The 25,416-nt window shown below is 37.5% G+C and overlaps 1 protein-coding gene across 5 annotated transcripts in view; it reads left to right on the top strand.

The window, feature by feature from the left end:
* LOC117426775 (dmX-like protein 1) overlaps window positions 1-25,416 on the top strand; it is a 78,639-nt gene that overhangs the window by 29,236 nt on the left and 23,987 nt on the right. For all 5 annotated transcript variants that reach the window (XM_058992619.1, XM_058992618.1, XM_058992614.1 and 2 more), the window contains exons 8-26: window positions 4,621-4,799; window positions 5,606-5,795; window positions 6,993-7,161; window positions 11,064-11,270; window positions 11,733-11,968; window positions 12,478-13,168; window positions 15,929-16,050; window positions 16,384-16,473; window positions 16,969-17,080; window positions 17,688-17,804; window positions 18,144-18,359; window positions 18,504-20,201; window positions 20,362-20,472; window positions 20,711-20,880; window positions 21,350-21,447; window positions 21,785-21,950; window positions 22,820-23,090; window positions 23,470-24,566; window positions 25,105-25,296. In XM_058992619.1, coding sequence (XP_058848602.1) covers window positions 4,621-4,799; window positions 5,606-5,795; window positions 6,993-7,161; window positions 11,064-11,270; window positions 11,733-11,968; window positions 12,478-13,168; window positions 15,929-16,050; window positions 16,384-16,473; window positions 16,969-17,080; window positions 17,688-17,804; window positions 18,144-18,359; window positions 18,504-20,201; window positions 20,362-20,472; window positions 20,711-20,880; window positions 21,350-21,447; window positions 21,785-21,950; window positions 22,820-23,090; window positions 23,470-24,566; window positions 25,105-25,296 — 6,132 coding nt within the window. The remainder of the gene's footprint in view (window positions 1-4,620; window positions 4,800-5,605; window positions 5,796-6,992; window positions 7,162-11,063; window positions 11,271-11,732; window positions 11,969-12,477; window positions 13,169-15,928; window positions 16,051-16,383; window positions 16,474-16,968; window positions 17,081-17,687; window positions 17,805-18,143; window positions 18,360-18,503; window positions 20,202-20,361; window positions 20,473-20,710; window positions 20,881-21,349; window positions 21,448-21,784; window positions 21,951-22,819; window positions 23,091-23,469; window positions 24,567-25,104; window positions 25,297-25,416) is intronic.

Genomic DNA, 25,416 nt, shown 5'->3' with positions numbered 1-25,416 from the left:
AACTACAGTGTTCCTCCTCAAGAATTGCACAATGGCTCCAGTGGTATGCACTTGTGTAAAATGTATGAGTATAAATTGCAGCAGTGATAGCAGCCCTTGCCCCACAGTTAGCACACGTAAACACAGTCTTGAAAGCAGAAGCAGAAGTTGTTGTGTGATTTGAAAGAGCGAAAGTCAATGTCATCTGAAGTATTAAATTAAACTAAATTCTGAACTACGGTCAATATTCCCTGCAAATTTATAGTAGTCTCTGTCCTGATGGGACTTTGTTGTAAATCCATTCATTCTCAGCACAATAAGACTGCTAAAGCTAATGCAGAATGGAAATCTAAACCAGTGAAGAGAGGTGAAACTGTACAGCTATGGCCAGATGTTTTGCATCACCTAGAATTTTTAGATTGAGACATTCATTTAAAAAAAAAAAAACTATATGAACATCATTTGTTTATCTTTTATTTAACATGATGTAATCAAAGAAACTACAAAATGAAGTCTACCGGAATCCATAATAGTAATACAGTATTTCATGTTAGATTTCGAAATGTCACACTTCTCAGTTTTTCCTGAAGAATATGGAAAACTACAAAGTGGTATGTAATTCAATATGTAAATTGTAACATTATTCAGCAGATTTCATTCTACTGAAGCAACATTAGTTAATTCTATAGGGTGATACAAGACTTTTGGCCATAGCTGTAGAACATCAAGGATGTAGTGATGTAGGGAATTGATTTTCAGACCACACAGAATCCACTTTAAAATGTTAATTTTCAATCATTCAGACCCTGTAAGCTTTCTTGGCCAAAAGACTGTCAATAATTTTTTTTTTTTGTAGAAAGCATATTTACAGAGGGCAATTCAAATAACTTCATGACTCTTGGATGGAAAGGAAGTTGATAATGAGTCATTCAGAATTTTAAAATGGTGGGGTGTTTTTTTTGGTAATTGTTTTGATAGAGTGTGCTTTTTTTAAACTTTTTTTTTTTTTTTTTTTACAAATTAACAAGGTAGACAGTGATAAATACTTGTTACACTAAATTAGAGAGAGAGAATGAATCACATTTGGTTCCTTTAAGTTAGAATTACGGAAGAGAGGACAGTCATGAGTTTGTCAACATGGGGAAAAAAAGGGTTGCCATGCTTTAAAAATGTTTCCAGTACAACCCCTTAGTGTGAACTTGATTTTTTTCCAATTTAAGGGAATGCATAAGATCCCTGATCCAATAAACATAACAGGGTGGGGCAGCTTGCTTCCATCCAAACAAAGTCGGGGATCTAGGATTAATAGTGTGTGTAGTTTACACTTTAATATTAAAAATCCCAGAAATAAATCAGAAAGTCTGTTGAGACTAATTGTAGCTTCATAATGAAGACTGATTTATCATGAGACTCCAGAAAACCTTTTATAGAAAATACAATTGATGACAAAGCTTACATCTGCTGACTTGATTGCCTTGCGACCTGTGGAAGTAAATTACTTTCATATTTAGTGTTTTGAAATTCTCTTCCATTTATTGACTGCTGTTGCCTTCAACAGATTGAAATGTTTAACAATAGCTTTTGACAACATACATGAGGGTTCTGTGCGGGTTAATTTACACGTGAAATGGCGATGCGTGTGCACGTTTTGGAGAATTACTCGTTTAAATCAGGTTTGTGGCCGAAAAAAACGGCCAAAGAGAGGGAGGGGGTTAATCTCATTTACTTGTGTAAATGTCGAAACACACAGGAAAATCCACGCACAGTTTTGCATTGAAACACGCATTTCACGTGTAAATGTTAATGAGCGTGTTTATCCTTAACTATAAATATTGCAAGGGAGCAGTTGTACTGTGGATCCCAAGACGGCAGACAGTAGTGGCTGATGGGCGATTTTATGGTTAGCAGTGGTGTAGTTCACCTTAATGGTAATGCAGGTGGCTTTTTTTTTTTTTTTTTTTGCTGTGTCTGGACTGTCATGTTGTATATCTCTTGTGGGTTTACAGTTCTGTATAAAACCACTTACCATGAACCTGCGTTATGCCCTTGTTATAGTATTAAAGCAGCTGTTTGAGAATACCCTTGCAGTAAAAACTACGCTAAAGTTAAAAGTGAGCTGCTTAAATGTCTAACTGAATTAATTCCCATCCTTTTGTTTGATCCCAGCTATGTCCAAAGACAACGCGTGTCTGCCCTCCACGTTAATAAATATAGTTGGTGAACTGGATGTCATGTGCCAGCTCGATCGCCCAAAACAGTGCAACAATATCCAACAAGTTGTTGATGCCCTCTCAGAACTGACCAAATAAAATTGCAAATGAACATATTGATTGTGTTTTATTTGTTTGCATCATTAATATGTAACACAACAGTAAATCCAACACAACTTAAAAGAAAGGAGAGAATCTCTGACAGCACGAGCCTCCTCAGATCGCTGCTGTCCAGTTGAAACTGGCGGCTGAGGTAACCTTCACAGTTGCTAAGTCCGATTATAATAAGCGGGTTTGGGCTTGTTTTTTGAGAATCGCGGGTTGGAATTTGCATAAACACCCATACTCTAACATGAGTTGCGCTTGTTTTGAAAGGCAGTGCCGCTTTTGTTTCTCGAGAGACTTGTCAACACTGGTAACCTTCCCCGTCTGTCTCACAGGCAGCCACTGATTCCTGAACACCTCATTTTGTTGTTGACAAGAGTTTGTTCAGGATACAGCAGGCAGTGGCAATTTTGGGAACAAACTAATGCTGCACTTCAGTCCGTTTCAACAGTATCTGCCACCTCCCTTTCAAGTGCCCACTACCCATATTTGCCCAAGCATGGTGTTGAATGCTTCCTCAGCAGCTGTCAGCCGTCCAGACGGGTAGGGTTTCTAAGCCAGGGTAGTATACGCAGCATCACCTAATCCCCTACATGCTGTATTGCCTGAATGAAAGGGAAATATATATAATGTCTCCGTCGGTTTTCAGCCATGGTGATCTGCAATACCTGTTGGTCAGTTTCATTTTATACCGCCGAGTTCATTTTTAATGAATGAGTCGTATGATAAATTAGTTGAAACAGTATTCACTACTAACGACATGACACCCCACTAATGACATTTGAAAAACAATTTGGGCAAGAGCAGTAAAACACATTATTAACCAACCAGGCACAAGGTATTTTGCTTTATTACAGCAGCTTAGATTCACTCGTGTACCAGTTCTCTGCGCATGGAAACCACATTTTCACAAAACGTCACTAGTAATCTTAAAAAACAGCACGAGTACTTTACGCATAGCTAATTTACATATCAACCCCCACCTTTCCCATTCATTTGCATGACGTCGGGTGAAAAGCACGGTTTACTCGACTAAAATAAACTAAGCGAACGGAAACCCAAAAAAGCATTTTACACGAGATATTTTTCTCGTGTAAAAAAAAAAAATACTTGCATGGAAACCCCATGATACTAAATGTTATGAAATATTTTCTCGGTTATATAGCTTCTCATGATGTTTGTTTTAATGAAGATTGCTCAGAAACCGCTTTTCTGTTTGCTGCATACAAATGTCCTTAATTGTTTTTTGTATAACGTTATTTGCATCTCATTAACTTCAATATACAAACGGATGGGATTTAAATATTGTTGGCATGTTCTTAGATGAGATTTATTTCATTTATTTATTTTAATAAAAAGTACCTTTCGGTGTTCTAAAAAGCAAGATTCATTACTTCAGGGTTGATGTTACCATTTTGATGGTTATAGGGTTATTATTAGAAACACTATATTGTAAAGTTGTGACTTAAAATACGTTGAAAAAGTAACCAAATTAAAGTTGAAAACAACAAAGCTCAATGATAACCTGACTGAATTGGGTTAACAGTAAGGATTTGTCACAAGGAAAGCTTCAACACAGTTTGAATAACTTGTAAAAAGCAGGGGCATGTATTTTAGTCATTGGTCATTTGTACAACACAGTACCACTTCGTTGTTCACAAAAACACCAGTGTCTCGTTATATAGGCAGTTTTGAAATAAGTGCACTCATTATAGGACATGGTTTTGACTGTTGAAGTTTCTCAATGATTCATTACTGCTACAGGAGACTTCTAGGATCAGCTAATTTACTTACGGAGGATTTATTCACCCAATGTAATGAATTATACATCATATTAGATCCTTTCAAAAATTGTAGTACTAATTGTAAAAAAAATCCTTTCAAAAAAAGTAGTACTAATTGTCTGCTGTGTGTGTGTGTCTATATACTGATATACTGTGTGTGTGTGTATATATATAAAATATTTCGCTTTATAAAAAAAAAACCCTTTTTTTTTTTACCTTTTCGATATTTTCTCTAGTTGGTTAAATAGTCTTCTTAAAGGACTGTGCAGCCTCCTCTATCATTCTGTGTTTTTACTGCTAGATCGTTGTTTAAAGAACTTACATAATAGGATATTAAACATGTAGGAAACTGGATTAAGAAAATGTAGAAGATAATGTATGAAGTGTCCCTTTAATTTAATACAGTAAAAAAAATATATATATATATATATATATAAAAAATATGAGTATATGTTTATTAAGTAAGATGTTTACATTTTCCCTCCATTGTGATTTGATATGACACCAGAGAAAGTTACTCAGGGTAATATGTTTGTTTTCAGGATGACTGCCTGGTGAAGGTGTGGTACCATACCAGCAGCTGGCAGTCTGGAGTGACATCACTTAATAGCCCTCCAGAGAATGCAGCACAGGGAGAAGTGAACTACTCCTTTGTGTACCTGGCCCATCCGCGCACAGTTACAGGGTTTTCATGGAGGAAAACAAGTAAATATATGCCACGGTCAGTAAAACAGATGTTGTATGGTTTTATGAAACCTACTGTATCATTTCAAAATGACTTGGTTCCAGTGCAGTATGATGCATGTTTACATGTATACCGGTACAGTTTAGACAGAGTTCTTATTGTAGGCTACTGTGAAACCGTAGGTTTACTTTAGTACAGCAGTGTACCGTTAATTCTGAATTTTATCTTTGTCTTTGCTTTAGTTCTGATTCTGTTGACTACCTTAAGCCATATTCCTTAGCCAATCTGATTACACTTTCTCCAATTTTTGTAGATTTACTTCTCAACTTTTTTATCTAAATATACACTGTACGTTTTGTATTTGCAAGCACATACCTGAGGTCCATCGGTTAATAAAAAGGAATGCATATGACATGTTCTACTGTGTTAACATGTTTAACTTGGGATTAAAGCTTTGAACTCCCAATACAAATATTGGTCAGACGTTAACATTGGTATGCTGTCTGACACGTGACATTGTGAATTTTTTGTATATAAGGCTTAGATTAGTTACCAGTTCAGAAGTTGACTGTAAAATGATAAGAAGTAAATATTAACAGGGACAGGGACATGATTATGGCTGTCCAGTACAGGTGCAGCTTTTGGTACTGTAAGGCACACACTGTTTCAGTCTGATAAATCTTTGCTTTTGCCCATTTGACGCCTTTAGGCCTTATGTACTATAGTGCTTTGAACTGGGAAACAATTAGTCATTTTGGAATTGTCTTAAAATGTACGTCACCATAATTATATAATGCTTATCTGTTTCATAAGGGGTTTAATAACATTCTCCTTCCCTCCAGGGGCTCTGTATGTAATGTCCTGGTCACTTGCTGCAAGGATAGTGTCTGTCGGCTGTGGGCAGAGACATTGTTGCCCAGTGACAGCTTGTTGTCTGGACATGGCCACAGCCAAAGTAATGACCCCGTTCCAGCAACAAGTGGTCTGAAAAGGCATGCCCCCAACAAACAGCGTGTACAGAATGCTTTGGAGGTAAGCACATGTCTAGCAGAAATAAGATTTGTGCACAAAAAGTGATGGTAGCAAACAAATGAATTCCACAAATCTTTCCAGTTTTGCACTTCCATTAGATGCATAAGTCTCAATGGTGCGGTCTTGAAAGAAATACATGAATATCCCGAATATCAGCTGTCCGTTAAACGAGAGGCAGTTGAGACAACCTTAGTCACACTTTTTTTGTTTCTTAATGAAAAGAAAAAGAATGAAATCACATCACATTATGATTAAATGTTAAATACATCATTTAAATTCAAGTCAATGTTTTTTTTTTTATTCCTAAACAAAATTAATCACTGTTTTTTATTTCTACATGAAATGAAAAAATAATCGAATCGCATTTTATGACAAGGTGAGGCACCTGCAATGTTGACACGGCAACTTTGCAACAGCAGCCTGAGAAACCACAGGAGACTCCTCCTCCTTCAAGAGTTCAACGTGGTTTACGCAATTTATGCAAGTCACAGCGTAATCACATACTCACTGCACTGTGCTACGTGAACCTGTCTTGCTTTGAAAAGCGATCTCCGTTCATCATTTGAAAATACTGTATCCCAATTAAATGAACTGACGTCCCAATTAAATGACATAAATAGCATTGGGAAGAACCGTCTCCCAGAGTTGTATCCCATTTAAACAGACATCCCAATTTATCACTATTCCGATTAGGCGGTGCCGACTGTATTTCATTTGATATGTGATACTACATTAGGTTTAAGAAAGTTCTCAATTTCCATGACAGGAAGTCTGTTACTCTTGCACTTCTTAGCATCATGTCACCTGCAAGAAAGAATCTGTTGAACGGGTGGAACACTATCTGAAAGCATGGCTTGCAAACTTCATGTTGTTTTAAAAGGAAAATACATGTTTGCTGTATAACATATGTTTCTGCACATTTGGAGACCTATGTAACAATTGCACAACAGGTACGATTTATGGAATTAAAATGTTAGATACCCACTTAAATATACATAAGACTATTCTTCTTTTTTTTTTAATAACTTCCTCTAGCATTTGTTTTGTCATTGTCTGAACTATATCGGTAACAAAAGCAGAATATTTAGAAGCATCTATTTATTTATTTTTTATTTTTGTATTACTCATTTTAGGGAAAAATATTGCTGGCAAATGATTCTTGCAAATTATGTTTTATACAAATGATTTGCCTTGTAGCTCAACCTTAAGCAGTTCAGGAGAGGGAGGAGATCTCCTGCCATTGCTGCTCACACAGGCTATCTGCCTCACCAACAAGACACCCATGAGGCCCATAGGAACAACTCAAGCCTACATGCAAATGCACTTTGTCACTTTCACATAGCTGCTAGCATCAACCCTGCAACAGGTAAAAAAAAAGGCATTTTCATTTCTCATTTTGAAAGTATTTATTTGTCAAAGAAAGTACTCTTTGTCTGTGCTAGTAAAACATTTATTATCTAAGACAGATAGTCTCAAAGTCCATAAATATGGCTGCTTCAACCACTTTCTTCTTTAACTGTTTATTGTAGCTGTATTTACACCCCGATCCTCATTGTGACAAACTGTTATAAACATCATTTTAGGATTATATAGTGTCTTATCTTACTGAAGCACCTCACAGAAAAGCTGTCTGTTAAAACAAAGGGAAATAAATTAGTTTCAACTTTTAAATAAAACAGCATTGGCATCTGTAATCTTGGACATGGATTTCCAGTACATAAAGGAATGGCTTCCCATGGCAAATCATCTATTTATTACTGGAGAGAACAGGATTCCGGTTGTGATTCAGAAGTTCAGAAAGAACACTTTGATCCACTAATAATGTTTTATTTTTATATACAGTACTGTGCAAAAGTTTTAGGCAGGTGTGAAAAAATGCTGTAAAGTAAGAAAGCTTTCAAAAATAGACATGTTAATAGTTTATATTTATCAATTAACTAAATGCAAAGTGAGTGAACAGAAGAAAAATCTACATCAAATCAATATTTGGTGTGACCACCCTTTGCCTTCAAAACAGCATCAATTCTTCTAGGTACACTTGCACACAGTTTTTGAAGGAACTCGGCAGGTAGGTTGGCCCAAACATCTTGGAGAACTAACCACAGTTCTTCTGTGGATTTAGGCAGCCTCAGTTGCTTCTCTCTCTTCATGTAATCCCAGACAGACTCGATGATGTTGAGATCAGGGCTCTGTGAGGGCCATACCATCACTTCCAGGACTCCTTGTTCTTCTTTACGCTGAAGATAGTTCTTAATGACTTTCGCTGTATGTTTGGGGTCGTTGTCATGCTGCAGAATAAATCTGGGGCCAATCAGATGCCTCCCTGATGGTATTGCATGATGGATAAGTATCTGCCTGTACTTCTCAGCATTGAGGACACCATTAATTCTGACCAAATCCCCAACTCCATTTGCAGAAATACAGTCCCAAACTTGCAAGGAACCTCCACCATGCTTCACTGTTGCCTGCAAACACTCATTCATGTACCTCTCTCCAGCCCTTCGGCAAACAAACTGCCTTCTGCTACAGCCAAATATTTCAAATTTTGACTCATCAGTCTAGAGCACCTGCTGCCATTTTTCTGCACCCCAGTTCCTGTGTTTTCGTGCATAGTTGAGTCGCTTGGCCTTGTTTCCACGTCGGAGGTATGGCTTTTTGGCCACAAGTCTTCCATGAAGGCCACTTCTGACCAGACTTCTCCGGACAGTAGATGGGTGTACCAGGGTCCTACTGTTTACTGCCAATTCTGAGCTGATGGCACTGCTGGACATCTTCCGATTGCGAAGGGAAGTAAGCATGATGTGTCTTTCATCTGCTGCAGTAAGTTTCCTTGGCCGACCACTGCGTCTACGGTCCTCAACGTTGCCCGTTTCTTTGTGCTTCTTCAAAAGAGCTTGGCCAGCACATCTGGAAACCCCTGTCTGCCTTGAAATTTCTGCCTGGGAGAGACCTTGCTGATGCAGCATAACTACCTTGTGTCTTGTTGCTGTGCTCAGTCTTGCCATGGTGTATGACTTTTGACAGTAAACTGTCTTCAGCAACCTCACCTTGTTAGCTGAGTTTGGCTGTTCCTCACCCAGTTTTATTCCTCCTACACAGCTGTTTCTGTTTCAGTTAATGATTGTGTTTCAACCTACATATTGAATTGATGATCATTAGCACCTGTTTGGTATAACTGTTTAATCATACACCTGACTATATGCCTACAAAATCCCTGACTTTGTGCAAGTGTACCTAGAAGAATTGATGCTGTTTTGAAGGCAAAGGGTGGTCACACCAAATATGGATTTGATTTAGATTTTTCTTCTGTTCACTCACTTTGCATTTAGTTAATTGATAAATATAATCTATTAACATGTCTATTTTTGAAAGCATTCTTACTTTACAGCATTTTTTCACACCTGCCTAAAACTTTTGCACAGTACTATATATATATATATATATATATATATATATATATATATATATATATATATATATATATATATATATGGAAGGTCATGTGAATTGCTATCAATAAGATTTTTAGGTATCACATCAGATTACAGGGTAATAGCCATGTAATTCCTGATCACTGTAGTGTAATTACCTGGAAATAACAAAATCAAGTTACCTGATGTAATTACATGGCAACACCATGACACACACTTATTCCGTCAGTAGTAACCATGTATGAGCAGGAACCACTGATGTGATGTGTGCCTGTGCAGCATAAAGTTCTACTGTTGTGCTTAAAATAAACTAGACCGTTTTTAAATATTAATGAGCTCCTCTCTCTCAGATATTCCAGGAACAGGAGAATTTCATTGTGTTTATGGACACTCAAACCAAGGCAAGCCGTTTTCACTCACTGCTGCAACACAATACTGTACACTCACATTATTAATGAAAAACTGTTGATCAGAGACATGGATATGAAAAGGATAATTTCAAGATTACATCTTTGATTAAAATAAATAGGGCGCATGCATAAACTGTTTTGTTGCTGTTTACAGTTTCACAGTGCAGAGAGTTTAAAACTGATTTTAGAATAAGCTGCTATTATTATTATTATTATTATTATTATTATTATTATTATTATAAATCTGCAAGTTTTTGTTAATGCATGCAAAATAATGTATCTAGAAATTTTAAAGGCATCATCAATCTATATACTGCAACTATATTCTATTAAATCAACTATTACAAATGACCAACCTAAATATTATCAAATTAATGGGGCTGACTGATTTCAGTATATCATGGGTGTGGAATTTTTGAAAATAACTTATTGTCTAAGGGACAAAATGCTAGAAAAATCTACTTGCTCCCTCCCTGTCGCACAAAACACACACCATTTTGGTTTTATTTAACAGTGAACACAAACAATCAATTAGTGATTAATAGGGGTGGATCTAGCCTTGTAGCTTGACGGGTTCACTAAATTCTTCAAGATGCACAAAAGGTTCCCTGTGACCTCACCTCAACAAATTTATAACATACTTTAAGGAAATGCTCCTTTCAGTGCAGTTTGGAACACATTTGCTAGTAAATTTAAGTAACATACTAGATTTCAAGTTAGCTATAACATTTGATAAGTAACTTGAACTGCAACTGTTTGAGCTGAAAACAAGTAAAAAGGTTGAATTAAGCAAGTTATCAGTTCAATTAAGGGTCTAGTTAAGTAATTGAGAGCTCAGTTGGAATGAAAACCAGCAGCCACGGCATCCCCAGGACCGAGTTTGAGAAGCCCTGCTTTAAAGGTATATTTTCTGTCATCTACATTTTATTTTCTAACAGTTTTTGCTCAGTGTTTGTCTCTGCTTAGCTCAGTGATTCCCAACCCCAGTCCTGGGACCTTCTGTGTCTGCTGGTTTTCAATTAAACTGAGTTCTCAATTACTTAACTAGACCCTTAATTGAACTGATCATTTGCTTAATTAGACCTTTTGAATTGTTTTCAGCTTTTAAACAGTTGCAGATTTCAAGTTAGCTATACCATTTTATAAGTAACTCTGCAACGGTTTAAGAGCTGAAAACAATTCTAAAGGTCTTTAGAAGATCAGCTTTTTAAAGGTCTTTTCAGAAAAGGAAAGACATGATTTTATAGGCCTGCTAAATAACGACCTAAGCAGAGAATTGCAGTAATAGGGTAATAGACAGGTAATGTAAAATGTATATGGTATTTCCCTTTTTAAATACCTTGATTTCAGATCATTCTGATTTTCTGTTTTTGCATGTGTGTTGGGCATTTACATCTTACATTGTGCATGTGTTTTGTTTTGTGTAGACATTCCGCTGCTTCCCTCCATAACATCCATGAGCCTTGATGATGACGATGATGAAGACCAAAATGGGCCCTTTGTAGTGCACTGGCTGAATAACAAAGAGTTACACTTCACATTGTCCATGGAAGTGTTCTTACAGCAGCTACGAAAGAGTCTTGACCAGCAGTCTCCTGAGACCAGCACAGAGGAGACCCATCAGCCAGATGAAGGTAAAGTATGTGGCAAAAGTTCAACGTCAAATTCAGTGTTTTCTAAACCTGTTTAGTCACAGTCTTTTTTATCCACCACCGGATTTATATTACCTTTAATTAACATGTACCATACTACCTTTGAGAACAGATGTTGTAATAAAAATATATACTAAAAAGATATATGGTAACTGCACATAGCAAAGTGATGTCCCAACTTATGGGCGGGGCAGGGGGGTGGGTTGTGAATTTTTTCTTGATCATCTCAGCATTTTCTCAAAAAATGTTGACTTTAAATTGGATGGAAATCTACATTTGTTGTGTTATGAGCCAGGTTTTGAGAGATAAGGATTGGTTTAACAATGTTAAACCTCAAATGTTTAACTACTTTGTATGAATCTGCCCCTTAAAGTAAAAAGAAAAGTAGATTGTATTCAGTTGTCATGCCATGGTATTTTGGAGTTTATCAGCCTTTTGTTTTAGAAGCAATCTACAACAAGGATGAACAGAAAGGATCTTCAGGGAAGAGCGACTATTCGAATGCTGGCGCCTTGCCTTTACCTGCTGCCGCTATTGATCACGAGATTGAAATACTGCTTGCGGAGTGGAACAAGAATGCAGACATGATGTTCAGTATTCATCCCATGGATGGTTCTTTATTAGTATGGCATGTCGACTGGCTTGATGAGTACCAGCCTGGCATGTTTCGCCAAGTTCAGGTACTGTGACCAAAGGCTTAAAAAATAACTGTTTTGGCTGAATCATGTAGAACAAGCAAATGTTGATTTTTTTAAAAAAAATGTATTTTTAATATGCAACAGAATATTCCTGGAATAATTATGGCAAATAAACATTTAATTTGCCTACAGTTTTACAGTGTGTAACTCTTGTACTTCCTTCCCCTAATTTATATCCATGACAGTAAAAACAAAAGCCTGAAAAACAGTTTAAAAAAAATGAAATTCATACCTGCTTAAAATGGAAGAGCAGATTAAAAAAAAAAAAAAGTAATTTAGCAGACTTTTTTTGGACACTTTAATCATAGGGTTCTCTTCAATAGATCTAGACAGTTGACAATTTAAAGACTATAAATATAAAAAAATAGGACCAAACCTGCCTTTTTGCTGACTTTTATAGATGTTGAATTCCACAAATGTCATTTTTTTATTTAAACAGTTGAGGTATGTATGTCAAATGTTCATGGCTTTTCTCTTTCATTTGTTTTAAGGTCTCATTCGTCTCTAGAATCCCAGTAGCATTTCCAACTGGTGATGCCAATTCCCTAAGCAGAAGCATAGTAATGTACGCCGGCACCAAGAACGTGGACCTTGCTATTCAGCAGGGCAAACAGAAGCCCCCTGGCATGATCCGCTCCTCTTCAATGTTGATATCTTTTGGCAACAATAAATCTTCCAGCAGTCTAAAACTCAGTATCTTCACTCCCAACGTTCTCATGATCTCAAAGCATGCAGATGGGTCTCTGAACCAGTGGGCTGTCAGCTTTGCAGAGGAGTCTGCCTTTTCTACAGTTCTGAGTGTTTCACACAAATCTAGATACTGTGGTCATCGTTTTCACCTCAATGATTTGGCCTGCCACTCGGTGTTACCTTTGCTGCTAACAACGTCCCATCACAATGCACTCAGGACCCCAGAGGTGGACAGTATGAATGATAACAAGGGTCTTGACAATACGATGCCCCGTGACCCACTTTCAAAGAGGCTTAGCAGAGTATCTGTGGATGCAACATTCCAGGACCCCCATGCGATATACAGTGAGCTGATCCTTTGGAGAGTGGATCCAGTTGGACCACTGTCATTCTCCGGAGGAGTTTCAGAGCTAGCCAGGATAAACTCACTGCACGTTTCTGCCTTCTCCAATGTGGCCTGGCTCCCTACATTGATCCCTAGCAATTGTTTAGGTGAGTGTTTGTCTAAAAAAAAAAAAAATGATTGCAGTTATGGCTTCATAATACAAATGTGGTCACTTAAAGCTGCTGTTGTTGTAAACTGTTATATTAGGAGGATTTTGAGAACAGAGTTAAGCTGCATTCTTAATAGCTGTTATATTTTTAGAACTGAATTTGAATTCCAGAAACTTTACTATACTATGAGGAAGGTTCCCTGGAACAAAAACCTATTTGTTAAACAGGGGTTTGAGGTACAGTACTGATGTGAAATGTAGATATAGTGTCCCCAGACGTTTTACAAATTAATGAAATGTCACATGGTAGTATTATATATTTGACAAAATGTCTGAGTAGAACTTTTGTGCTTTGGAATTTTCACGAGTGTTACTGAAACAGGAAAGGACACTGATAAAACAAAATGGCAATGTTTTACTGATCACTCTGAGGTCAAAGGAACTTAACATCCATCATGTTAATCACTCACTCATGATTATATATATATATATATATATATATATATATATATATATATATATATATATATATATATATATATATAGACACACACACACACACACACAGAAGTATTCACCTCTCTGCAAAGTTTTCACACTTTGTTGAATTACAAATAATATATGCACAGTTTTTCAAACACATTTTTTTTATTCAAAGCTGTAGTGGTTAAACTGAACACTTATATGAGGAGGAGGTTAAATGTCAGCAAAACTTGCAAAGAAAATGTAGAAAATGAAATTTACTGGTTGCATAAGTATTCAGCCTCTTAAGTCAGTACTTGATAGAAGCAGTCTTTTTGGATAGGTCTCTACTAGCTTTGCACAGTAGGATGGTGAAATTTTTGCCCATTCTTCAGGGGAAAATTGCTCCAGTTCTAATAAGTTTGTTGGGGATCGTCGATGGACTGCAATCTTCAAGTCTCGCCATAAATTTTCGATTGGATTTAAGTCAGGACTTTGACTGGCGTCTCAAGAACATTAATTCTCAACCACTCCATTATTCAACCACTCCAGTGTGGCTTTGGCTTTGTGCTTCAGGTCATTGCCCTGTTGAAATGTGAATTTCCTCCCCAGTTTCATAGTCTTGGCTGACTCAAACAGGTTTTCCTCAAGGATTTGCCTGTACTTTGCACCATCCATTCTCACCTCTATCCTGACAAGCTTCCCAGTCCCTGCTGAAGAGAAGCATCCTCATAACATGATGCTGCCACCACCATGCTTGACAGTTGGGTTGGTGTTGACTGGGTGATGTGCAGTGTTGGGCTTGCGCCAGACATAACGCTTGGAATTTAGATCGAAAAGTTCAATTTTTGTCTCGTCTGACCACAAAACCTTTTTCCACATGTCTGCAGTATCATCTACATGCTTTTTCGCAAACTCTATATGTGCTTTAAGATGAGGCTTTTTGAGTAATGGCTTCTTTCTTGCCACCCGTCCATACAGGCCAACTTTGTGTAGGGACCGGCTTATTGTTGATGTGTGAACACTGACTCCCATCTCAGACACAGAACTTTGCACATCTCTTAAGGTCATTGTTGGCTTCAGAGTGACATCCCAAACCTGTTTCCTGCTTGTCCAGCTGCTCAGTTTGGGAGGGTAGTGTCTGGGTGGTATGATGCATCTTCCACTTCTTAATGATGGACTTCACTGTGCTGAGAGGAATAATCTGTGCCTTTTGAAATTTGCTTGTACCCTTCAACTGCTCTGTGCCTCTCTACCACTTTATCCCTGACTTGTTTCGAAAGCTCCTTGGTCTTCATGGTTGTTTTGTTGGATCACTATGTGAATTGCAGCTTGAAAGTCTTTATAAACCTGAGGGAAATTATCTACAAGTTAAATCACTTTGAGTACACACAGGCTGAAACCATTTCACTAATTGACCTTTCAAACAAATCATTTGCACCTGAGCTGATGTAGGGCCGCAGTAGCAAAGGGGTTGAATACTTATGCAACTGTTAATATGTTTTTCTCTGCAAATCTCTGTAAATCTTAATTATTTATATTCTATATGCAACTTTATCAATGTGGAGTAGTTTGTGTAGATTCTACATGTAAAGTTTAATTTGAAAGCGTCGTTTTGTATGCTCAGGTGCCAACAAAATGTGAAAACTTTGCAGGGGGGTGAATACTTCTGCAAACCGTGTTTTATTGAAGTGCCTGATACTGTGACTGTCATTCATTCTTAAAACGGATTTGGGTGTGAATGCATATAAATTAAATGTACTTTAATGTTCAGTAATTAATTTAGCCTGTCATTTGCTAGAGATTAAGTACAGTATGCATAGGGAAAACCTTATTGGTTTATGAGAAATGGAAAGATATTTCTGTATTCGTTGCCTTGCTACCCAAACTTGGTTCTTTGCAGTTACAGCAGAAACAAGTATGCCTATGTCTGTATTGTAACACGCATCCCCTGCCACTGGTGTCAAACTGAGGGTTTCTTTGGGCGTATGAAAAACTGTAAGTGTGGCATGCAGATGGGTGGATGGAAGACAGAGGCCCCGTATATCCATAGAATCTGGTATTCAAAAATAAATAATCTCTGATAATGTTAAAACCACATTTCATGACATTTGGATAAGCAATTCTCCAGATATATGGAAAGATTTATGAAATGTGATACATGTACGACCGCCTCCGCTATATCCACTTTGCAGAGGATGAAAATGGAAGTGCTGCATCTACTGTGGGGATCTTGGGGACCATGGACAAAGAAATACTGTTTTACAGTTAATTCAGTTTTGCTCTGTTTTTGTAGGTGCTTACAGTAACTCTCCATCTGCCTGCTTTGTTGCAAGTGATGGACATTCACTGAGGTTATACCAGGCTGTCATTGAAGCCAAAAAGCTGTTAAGTGAGCTCTCTAACCCAGACATTTCAGTAAGAAAAGCTTTGTTTTTATTCTTGTAAACTATTTTTTTTATGTTTGTTTGAAGAACTGTTACTTATAATGTACAATCATTTTAGTTTATTGTGTTTGTAAGTGTTCTTAGTCTTATAATGTATTCAGTAAATCTTAATTTTGAAATATTCACTACATAAAAAAAAATGACTAAAGTGACTAATTTTGGTATATAAAATGCACATAGTATTTTAAGTAATCTTTGTTTTTGCTATCTCTATCATTAACCAAGTAACTGAGTTTTTGTTTGTTTTTGTATTTCAGCGAGTCAGTTGAATGGGGTATTTATACTTCTTTTCTTTTCATTTTAGAAATATGTTGGCGAGGTTTTTAACATCGTAAGTCAACAATCAACTGCAAGGCCAGGATGCATAATAGAACTAGATGCCATCACAGATCTTGTAAGTACAAATATTGGTTAATATCCTTTTTTAATATTATGCTAAACTCTAATCATTTAAATGTGTATGTGTGTATTATATATATTTATTTATTTATTATTATTATTATTATTATTATTATTATTATTATTATTATTATTATTATTATTATATATATTTTTTTTAACAATAAACAACTGGAAGATGTTGAATTCATTTAATTAATCTTACTAGTAATCCAATTTCCAGTTGAATACATTACTGTTTATTATAGTTTGACTGTATTAATAATCATCTCAATGTAAAATGTACTAGTAACATACTGTTAACCACATTTCTTATTTTAAGGTCTTGTAATTCTGATAAGACTGCACTTTTTCTTTCAGAATTTAGCAGCAAGTCCAGAAAATGTCTGACATGTACAGTACAGGATAAATGCTCATCTTCTGCTATTTTGAAGTTCATATTGTTCACAAAGACGCTGACATAGTGTGTTTTATAATTTGCTTTTTTCAGCATGGGAGAGAAACGCAGCTCCTCCATGTCTATGAAGAAGACTTTATCTTGGGTAAAAAGATGAAAGGAGATGGGATTCAAGAAACTGAGGAAAGCACGCCGTCTGAAACTGGTATACATTTCACACGAATATTATCCAACTTGATAACAAAATGAAAAACCATTAAACCCGAGAATTATTGATATGAAACGCTAAACACAAAATTAAACAAAATATACTGTTTAATGTTTCCTGAAGCTGTGCAGGGAGAGAGATGAGAAAATATCAAAAAGCTTGCTTTTACTATGCAATTCAGAGGGGCTTACTTTAAGCAAGTCTTTTTCACAGAGTTTGAAATCTCATTTTGTTCAGTATTGTTCAATGTTTCAGTAGCAAACCATTACATTTGATAAACAATTTCTTCAGGCTCACCTGTTGTGCATTACATCTCATTGCTATGTCAAGTATGCAAAGGAATGTAGTCTAAAGAAGCAATTCATGTTTTCCATAGGAGCATGTAATTCAACAAACTCATAACAGGAATGACATGCTAAAATGAGTGCAATACGTTATCTCCCAAAGTTAATACATTTTGACAGCATTGTGTACACCGGTGCATGGCTAGAACCAAAAAAGATGGTTATTTTGTTTTAGACTGTTAGGAACAATACTATTCATTATTCATAATATAATTGTCTTTTGTTTTTGCTGTATGGTGCCTGCTTTGTGCTCGTCACAGGTTCCCAGAAGGGATTCTCTCAGAAGTTCTACTTGGTTGTTATTGAATACACTCAGAGTGGATGCTCTTTACTACACATGTGGCACCTGCACCTGAAGTCAGTCCAGATCACTGCAGGCAAGTTACATTTTCCATATTCTTTTAAAGGCCTTTTTAATTTGCATGTTCTAACACAATAGGCCACATTCATCAAAAAACTGCAGTTTATGGTGTATTAACACATTGGCCACTGCTATCCTATAATTGAATTATTGACAAACAAAATACCATGTGATGTTCTTCAGCTAAAGGGGAGGGGTGCTAGCATCAGCAGCAGCACAACAGATACTGTAGTTATAGGCCAATGTGGTAATATCCAGAACAACAGCCCACTTTGTGTAGCGAAACCCCTAAGAGTTATTACCCGGGTGTATGTTTTAAACCTGTAAATGAGTGACAGGTCTTTTTTCCTTTCAGATGACCAACATGACAAAACTGAGCCTGAATCTCTCCTGACCCCACAAGATGGCCAGAATAGCTTATCTCCCGAAAAGTCCTCTTCTCCCCTCTCTCAAAAGTACAAGACTAACTTACATAGTGCCAGCAGGCTAACTCTCATCTCAGAAAGAGTTTACAGTCAAGAAATGAAGCTGCCAGATGGAGTGGAAATTATTCGAGCTACACCTTCAGCAGGTTAGAATATGCTTGTATTGCACCAAAAAGTAAATGTGCATGGATTGGACAAATTCATTGCAAACACTTGTGCAGTGTGTGAAGCACACAGGATATATTTATTGTATTGTATTGCATTAAATGTTAACATTTTTTTTTTTTCAGGACACCTGAGTTCCTGTTCCATACATCCAACAGGCCTTGCACCCTATCTTTTGGCCACTTCTTGTTCTGATGGAAAAGTTCGCTTCTGGAGGTGCAGAGTTGACCCTGAGTCCTTATATTCCAAAGCAGAGGACAGTGGACAGTGCAGCTATACGTACATTTGGGAAGAGTGGCCACTGCTGATTGAGGATGGTTTTCTAAGCAGTAGTACAGTAACTGTGATGGGAAGACCGATTGAGGTCAGCTGTTGCAACACAAGCCGCATAGCAGTGGCATACAAACAGACGTCCTCTCAGTACTGCGGCAAAGACTTTACAATGCACGTGGGTATTTTTGAATGTGAATCTACTGGTGGGTCACAGTGGATCCTTGAACAGACACTTAGCCTTGATGAACCAAGCACAATGCTGGACCCCAGAATAAGCATTGATAGTAATTTAACAGTTTATAACAAACAAGATGTGTATTTGTCAAGTGACATCCATGTGATGCCCAGTGCCAAGCATCTGATTAACTTAGACTGGGTTTCAAGAGAAGATGGATCACACATTTTAACAGTGGGGATTGGCTCCAAACTCCTGATGTATGGACAGCTCTCTGGCAAAATGCCAGAGAAAGGCAGTAAAGAAGGGCCTGCAGCTTCAGCTTTGCCTTTATGGGAGGGAGCAAAAGACCATTCTTACTCCAGATTTGTACTTCTTCGGTCTGTAGATCTTGTTGCCTCATTTGAGGGATCTCTTGCCTTGCCTGTTTCTCTTTCATGGGTACGAGACGGTATCCTTGTGGTTGGTATGGACTGTGAAATGCACGTTTATTCTCAGTGGCAACCACCTGCCAAATCGGAGCTAACAACTACAGAGATTGACTGTGGTAGCACCACATCATTAATAACTTCAATAAGACAAGGTCATGCCAATGGAGTAAACCAAAAGCCTGCCAAGAAGACTCTGACAAGATCAATGACAAGCCTTGCTCAAAAGCTAAGTGGCAAGAAGACCATGTATGATCTTCCTGATGAGATGGAAGACAATGGCCTTTTTGAAGCAGCCCATGACCTATTCCCCACTTTACCTCAGTACCACCCTGTTCAGCTGATGGAGCTGATGGACTTGGGCAAGGTTCGTAGGGCCAAGGCCATCCTCTCTCACTTGGTCAAGTGCATTGCAGGAGAAGTAGTGGCTCTAAAGGACGACAGCACAAATCATGAACGGCGCCTCCGGTCTCTGTCAATCAGTGCCAGCGGCAGTACAGCCAGGGACCCCAAAACATTTAGCAAAACAGAAAACTCTGATTACACAGAGATTGACTCAATTCCTCCACTCCCACTTTATGCACTGCTAGCAGCAGATGAGGATACTTCTCATAAGGCAATAGATAAGTCCACCAACTCCATCTTAAGCAAGAAAAACCGTGAAGAAGGTGATGATTATGATGAGCTGTTCCAGACTCCTAGTCTGGGCACTGATGACTTTGGACTCCTGGATACTGATGAAGAAGATACAGATGCAAAGGTCATTGACCTTTCCCAGTACAGCCCCACCTACTTTGGCCCAGAGCATGCTCAAGTTCTCTCCAGTCATCTCTTGCATTCCAGTCTACCTGGACTTACTCGAATGGAGCAGATGTCTTTAATGGCTTTGGCTGATACAATTGCAACCACCAGTACTGATGTTGGAGAAAGCAGATACAAAAGTACAGGTAAAGAATAATAATAATATTTTTTTATTATTATTATTATTATTATTATTATTATTATTATTATTATTATTATTATTATTATTATTATTATTATTGTTAACAACAACCATTATATTGAAACAACATGGATTAATATATTTTTGTGTTTGTTGGTTTGAAGGTGGTGAGACTCTTGATGAATGTGGTCTAAAGTTCATTTTAGCCATGCGGCTTCATACCTTTCTTCTAACATCTCTGCCCCCTGCCCATCGATCCCAGCTTCTTCACTATGGTAATTTATACCAAGAGAAATTACATTTTTGCAACATGTCCTGACTTAATGTAACCTGGACATTATGTCCGTACTATGGGGAAGTCAGGTTTGTTATAGATGTGTATTTCTTGATTTTAATCATAATCAATATGTTGTGGTTTTTAGATGTTGACATGCTCTGTATGTTGCATTGTGTAGAATTAATATGATGGTCTTTCACATTAAAGATTGTCTTTGCTCAAATATTTGGCTCCAGGCTTGTCTACTTGCCACTTTTCCTGGGCCTTCCATTCTGAGGCAGAGGAGGAGCTGCTCAACATGCTGCCTGCAATGCAGAAGGGAAACCCTACTTGGTCAGAGCTGAGAGCTATGGGAATAGGCTGGTGGGTACGAAATACCAACACACTGCGAAGATGCATAGAAAAGGTATGCTGTTGGGGGTGGCGGTACTGTAATATTATTTCTATAATAAAGACTTAATTAAAAATATAACAAAGTTATATCAAAGTCATTCTTGCTTGACTGAATGTGGCTTGCAACAAGGAGATGTAGCTTTCATATGTTACAGAATAAATGTATGGTATTTGCATAATAAATTAATCAGTCATATGAGTGGGAAAAAGAACAAAACTGTGTGGCATTGTCCCAATAATCACTGCTATCCAAATTAAGTTTCTGAGTGCTGTCATGCTTAGAGTAATATATATATATATATATATATATATATATATATATATATATATATATATATATATATATATATATATATATATATTATAATGTTTGTCTTCCCTGTGGACCAGAATAATACATGCTCTATAATGATAATATATATTACTCATAGCAAATATGATCCTTCAGACACTTACTTTAGTCATTTGTTTTCTTCCAACAGGTAGCAAAAGCAGCATTCCAGAGAAATAATGATCCCTTGGATGCAGCTATTTATTATCTCGCTATGAAAAAGAAGGCTGTGGTTTGGGGTCTTTACAGGTACGTTTCCAGACAGGCAGCAGATTACAATGTTCAAATACCAGATAGCTAAGCTGTTTTTTTTCAAATTCATTTTATTTATTCTTGCTTAACTTAAGTACTAATTTATGACTATAGTATGGGAAACTACAGGCTGGTTTCATAGACCCTGATTCAAACTAATCTTGATCGACCTTACCTTAGGTGTCATTGGGCTGTGTGTGAATCCTGCCAAGTAGTCAGCTATACTTATTATTTTTGGTGCAAAGACAGTACAGGAATGCAGGCAAAATGATTAACTTGAAAAGGTATACTATTGTTCTGCATTAATTTACACTATGTTAACATTAACATTCAGGGCTCAGAGGGACTCAAAGATGACTCCATTTTTCAACAACAACTTCAGTGAAGACAGGTGGAGGAAGGCAGCACTAAAGAATGCCTTTGCACTGTTGGGAAAGCAGCGCTTTGAGCACTCTGCAGCTTTCTTCCTTCTGGCTGGTTCCTTAAAGGATGCAGTTGAGGTAAATTAATAATCCATAATACAGATTGTAATACTGGTGTAGAAGTAAGGGCAGTGTTCAAAACCAAGTTGTCTCATTTTGTTAACTGAGGAATTTCACCTGTCATGAATCTGGCTACACCAGGATATTATTTATTATTATTATTATTATTATTATTATTATTATTATTATTATTATTATTATTATTATTATTATTATTATTTGTATTTATTTCTTAGCAGACGCCCTTATCCAGGTCGACTTACAATTGTTAGAAGATATCACATTCTTTTTACATACAATTACATAATTTTTTACACATTATTTTTACATACAATGACCCATTTATACAGTTGGGTTTTTACTGGAGCAATCTAGGTGAAGTATCTTGCTCAAGGGTACAGCAGCAGTGTCAAATAGGCTGTTCTTTCAGGCTTTTTTTGTGTCCTTTACATTCTGAGATTAGTCTGGTTGCTCTTCTTTGGACTCTCTCCAAGGCCACAATGCCCCTTTGGTGCTGTTGTCACCAGAATTGGACACAGGATTTCAAGTGCGGACTCACCAGTGCATTATACTGGTAACAAAAAGCAGGACTGCAAGCATTATTTAGTAAATAGGTTAATATATTTATTTACCAATCTTTAGAATGTATGTTTTCCCTTCCTCTATCCCTAGATGAGATAGCAAGACTTAAGAGGGTTTCTCAGATTGACAGCTAGCTTTTACTTCAGAAATAATAAAAAAAAAAAAATTGGTGGTTTGGTGGTGATTTTAAGAGGTTGCAATAAACATTGACCGTATCTTAGCAGATGCCTGGAAGAAGCTAATAATTTTCACAACCTGCATCAACATTCAGTATGTGAACTTTTTCATTTTAATTTATTTTTCAGGTTTGCCTTGAGAAAATGAATGATATTCAGCTGGCTCTGGTGATATCAAGGTTGTATGAGTCTGAATTTGAGGTGTCCTCCACATACAAGAATATACTGCAGAAACGGATCTTGGGATATGATTCTCATGAGAGAACATTCACCCTCTCCCAGATGCACCAGGACCCTTTTTTCCGCAGCATGGCTTACTGGATACTGGAGGATTATAGCAAGGCTCTTGATACTCTACTGGAGCAACCTGTAAGAGAGGAAGATGATGCAGGACCCACTGGTAAACTAGACAACAAACATGGTTTTGCTTGTTCTGTTTTTATTTATTTATTTATTTATTTATTATCCCCCACTGGAGATAAATAGGAATTTCACACATTAAGAGTTTGGCTTGCCTCTCAAGAATTACAAATGCAATCGTTATTGCTTAGGATACTCTTTTTCACAAGCTACTGTTCGTATTCAAATCTGAGAACATATACTTGGCCCACCATTAAGTACATACATGTCGGGGGATGTATGTTACTAACATACTGCGTGTGTTTGTATTTATATCAGCAAAATATTATCCCATGTTTCATGTTTTTAACCTTTTCAAAAATGTAGGTGTGTTTAACCCACAATGGATAAGTAAAACCCCTCGTGTTTACTACTTTTAGGTGTTGGTGCCATGTCCTCCTCTTGTAACCCCATGGTGTTCAACTTTTACAATTACTTACGGACCCACCCTCTTCTACTGCGTCGCCATTTTGCTTCTTCAGAAAAGCCTTCTACCAAGATGGGGCTAACTGCTGAAAACAGCTTTGCAGATACAATCAACTTGGTTGAGAGGAGGTTGTTCTTTACAGCCGCACACGCTCACTTTAAAGCAGGATGCCCTATGCTGGCACTAGAGGTCTTGTCTAAGATGCCAAAGGTGGTCAAGAAATCCAAACCGCTGCTGAGTAAAGAAAGTTCCACCCACTCTGAGAGCACCAAAGACTCTTTGCTCTCAGCAGAAATAAAACAGGAAAAAGACTCTGATTGTGATTGGTCTCAGACAGTGGTAAATGGTTTTGGATCAGTTTCTCATTGCTTGACAAATGGCCAGTCAGAATCTGTTCTCAGTTTGGATTGGAGCCAGTCTTCTTTGATTATTCAGGATGAAGCTTTGGATTTAAATTGGGACAGTGATAAGGAACAGGAGACTGATGACGAAGAATCTGGCTTGTCAATGAAAGACATCAAAACTGAAAATAACAACATAATCATGAAAGGGGAACTGGACAATAGTTCTGCCTACACAGATTCTAGCACAGTTGGTGAGGTTGACGTTATAACACCTTCAGAAGACACTATAGCTGCCCAGTTGAAATTTAGTGCATGTCTTAAGATCCTTACCACAGAGCTCCGAACATTATCCACTGGCTACGAGGTTGATGGCGGTAAGCTTAGGTACCAACTATACCACTGGTTAGAGAGGGAGGTTGTGGCCTTGCAAAAGGCTTGTGATTACAACCCTGATTTGGAGGATCTTGAAGAAGGGATAGCTGGAAATGCTGATGAAACTGACACAGAACAGTCAGCAGAGGATCTTGTTCACCAACAGAGAGCCGTACAGCAAAAGGAGTATCTTCAAAAAAGGAGACTGTGGCTTCTTAAGAACCAGCCTCTCTTTAGGATGTTTCTCAGCTACTGCAGTCTCCATGGGTCTCATGGTGGAGGGCTTGGATCAGTCAGAATGGAATTAATTCTGCTTTTACAAGAGTCCCAGCAGGTACTGTACCGTGCACTCTGTTTTAATAATGTATTAACATGCAGGAGGATGCATTTCACACTTTAGGTGTCTTCAGCACTGCTAATTGAATTGTGATGACACTTTGTATAAACACTCTCATTCTCTGTAGCTCATATACATGGTTTTTGGCTCGTGATAATGCATGGGCCTTTATGCAATATGCACTGGATAGTTGTAGAACCCTTTAATGATAGTTCAGCTTTGTATAGGGTTAAGTATGATACAAGCTAATATCCACTCCTCGAGAGGTCAGAGCAGGCTGGGTGAGTGGGCTTACCATGGTCTACCATGGTACAAACCACTAAAATACAGTATTGCAGTTTCAGGTTTTTTTTTGTATTCTTAATGTAGTAAATACACATGATTAAGTATTAACATGTCAAAAGTAGGTGGAGGATGTACTGCACAAGTGACTTTTGGACAGTATAAACTTGTTTCTGCTAAGGTGCTATTTTGGGGTGGAGTACTGTAGCTATTCTATCAGCAGTAACAAAAACAATTTCCCTTCTTTTTCTAGGAAAGCGCAACACAAACTGCCCTTAACCCTATACATCACCAAACATCTATACCTCTACTATTAGCATGTACTGCCAGTGCAAAAACAGTTGTTGCCAATCCTGTAGTATACCTGACCAACCTCACTCACGACATACTACATACGATAATAGACCTGGACTCTCCACCACATCCAGACATTCAAAATAACAAGGTGAGTGCTATGTAATTCATTCCTTATTAACACTGTATACAACCCAGACCTCCTCCTATCTGAAAAGGAAGGGTGACTTCAGATGAAGAGTACAGTGGATGCCATGGAAGTTATTTCAGA

The sequence above is a fragment of the Acipenser ruthenus genome, chromosome 2 (genome assembly GCF_902713425.1).
Source record: "Acipenser ruthenus chromosome 2, fAciRut3.2 maternal haplotype, whole genome shotgun sequence".
In the NCBI taxonomy this organism is placed as follows: Eukaryota; Metazoa; Chordata; class Actinopteri; order Acipenseriformes; family Acipenseridae; genus Acipenser; species Acipenser ruthenus.
This window is presented reverse-complemented; position numbering and strand designations above follow the sequence as displayed.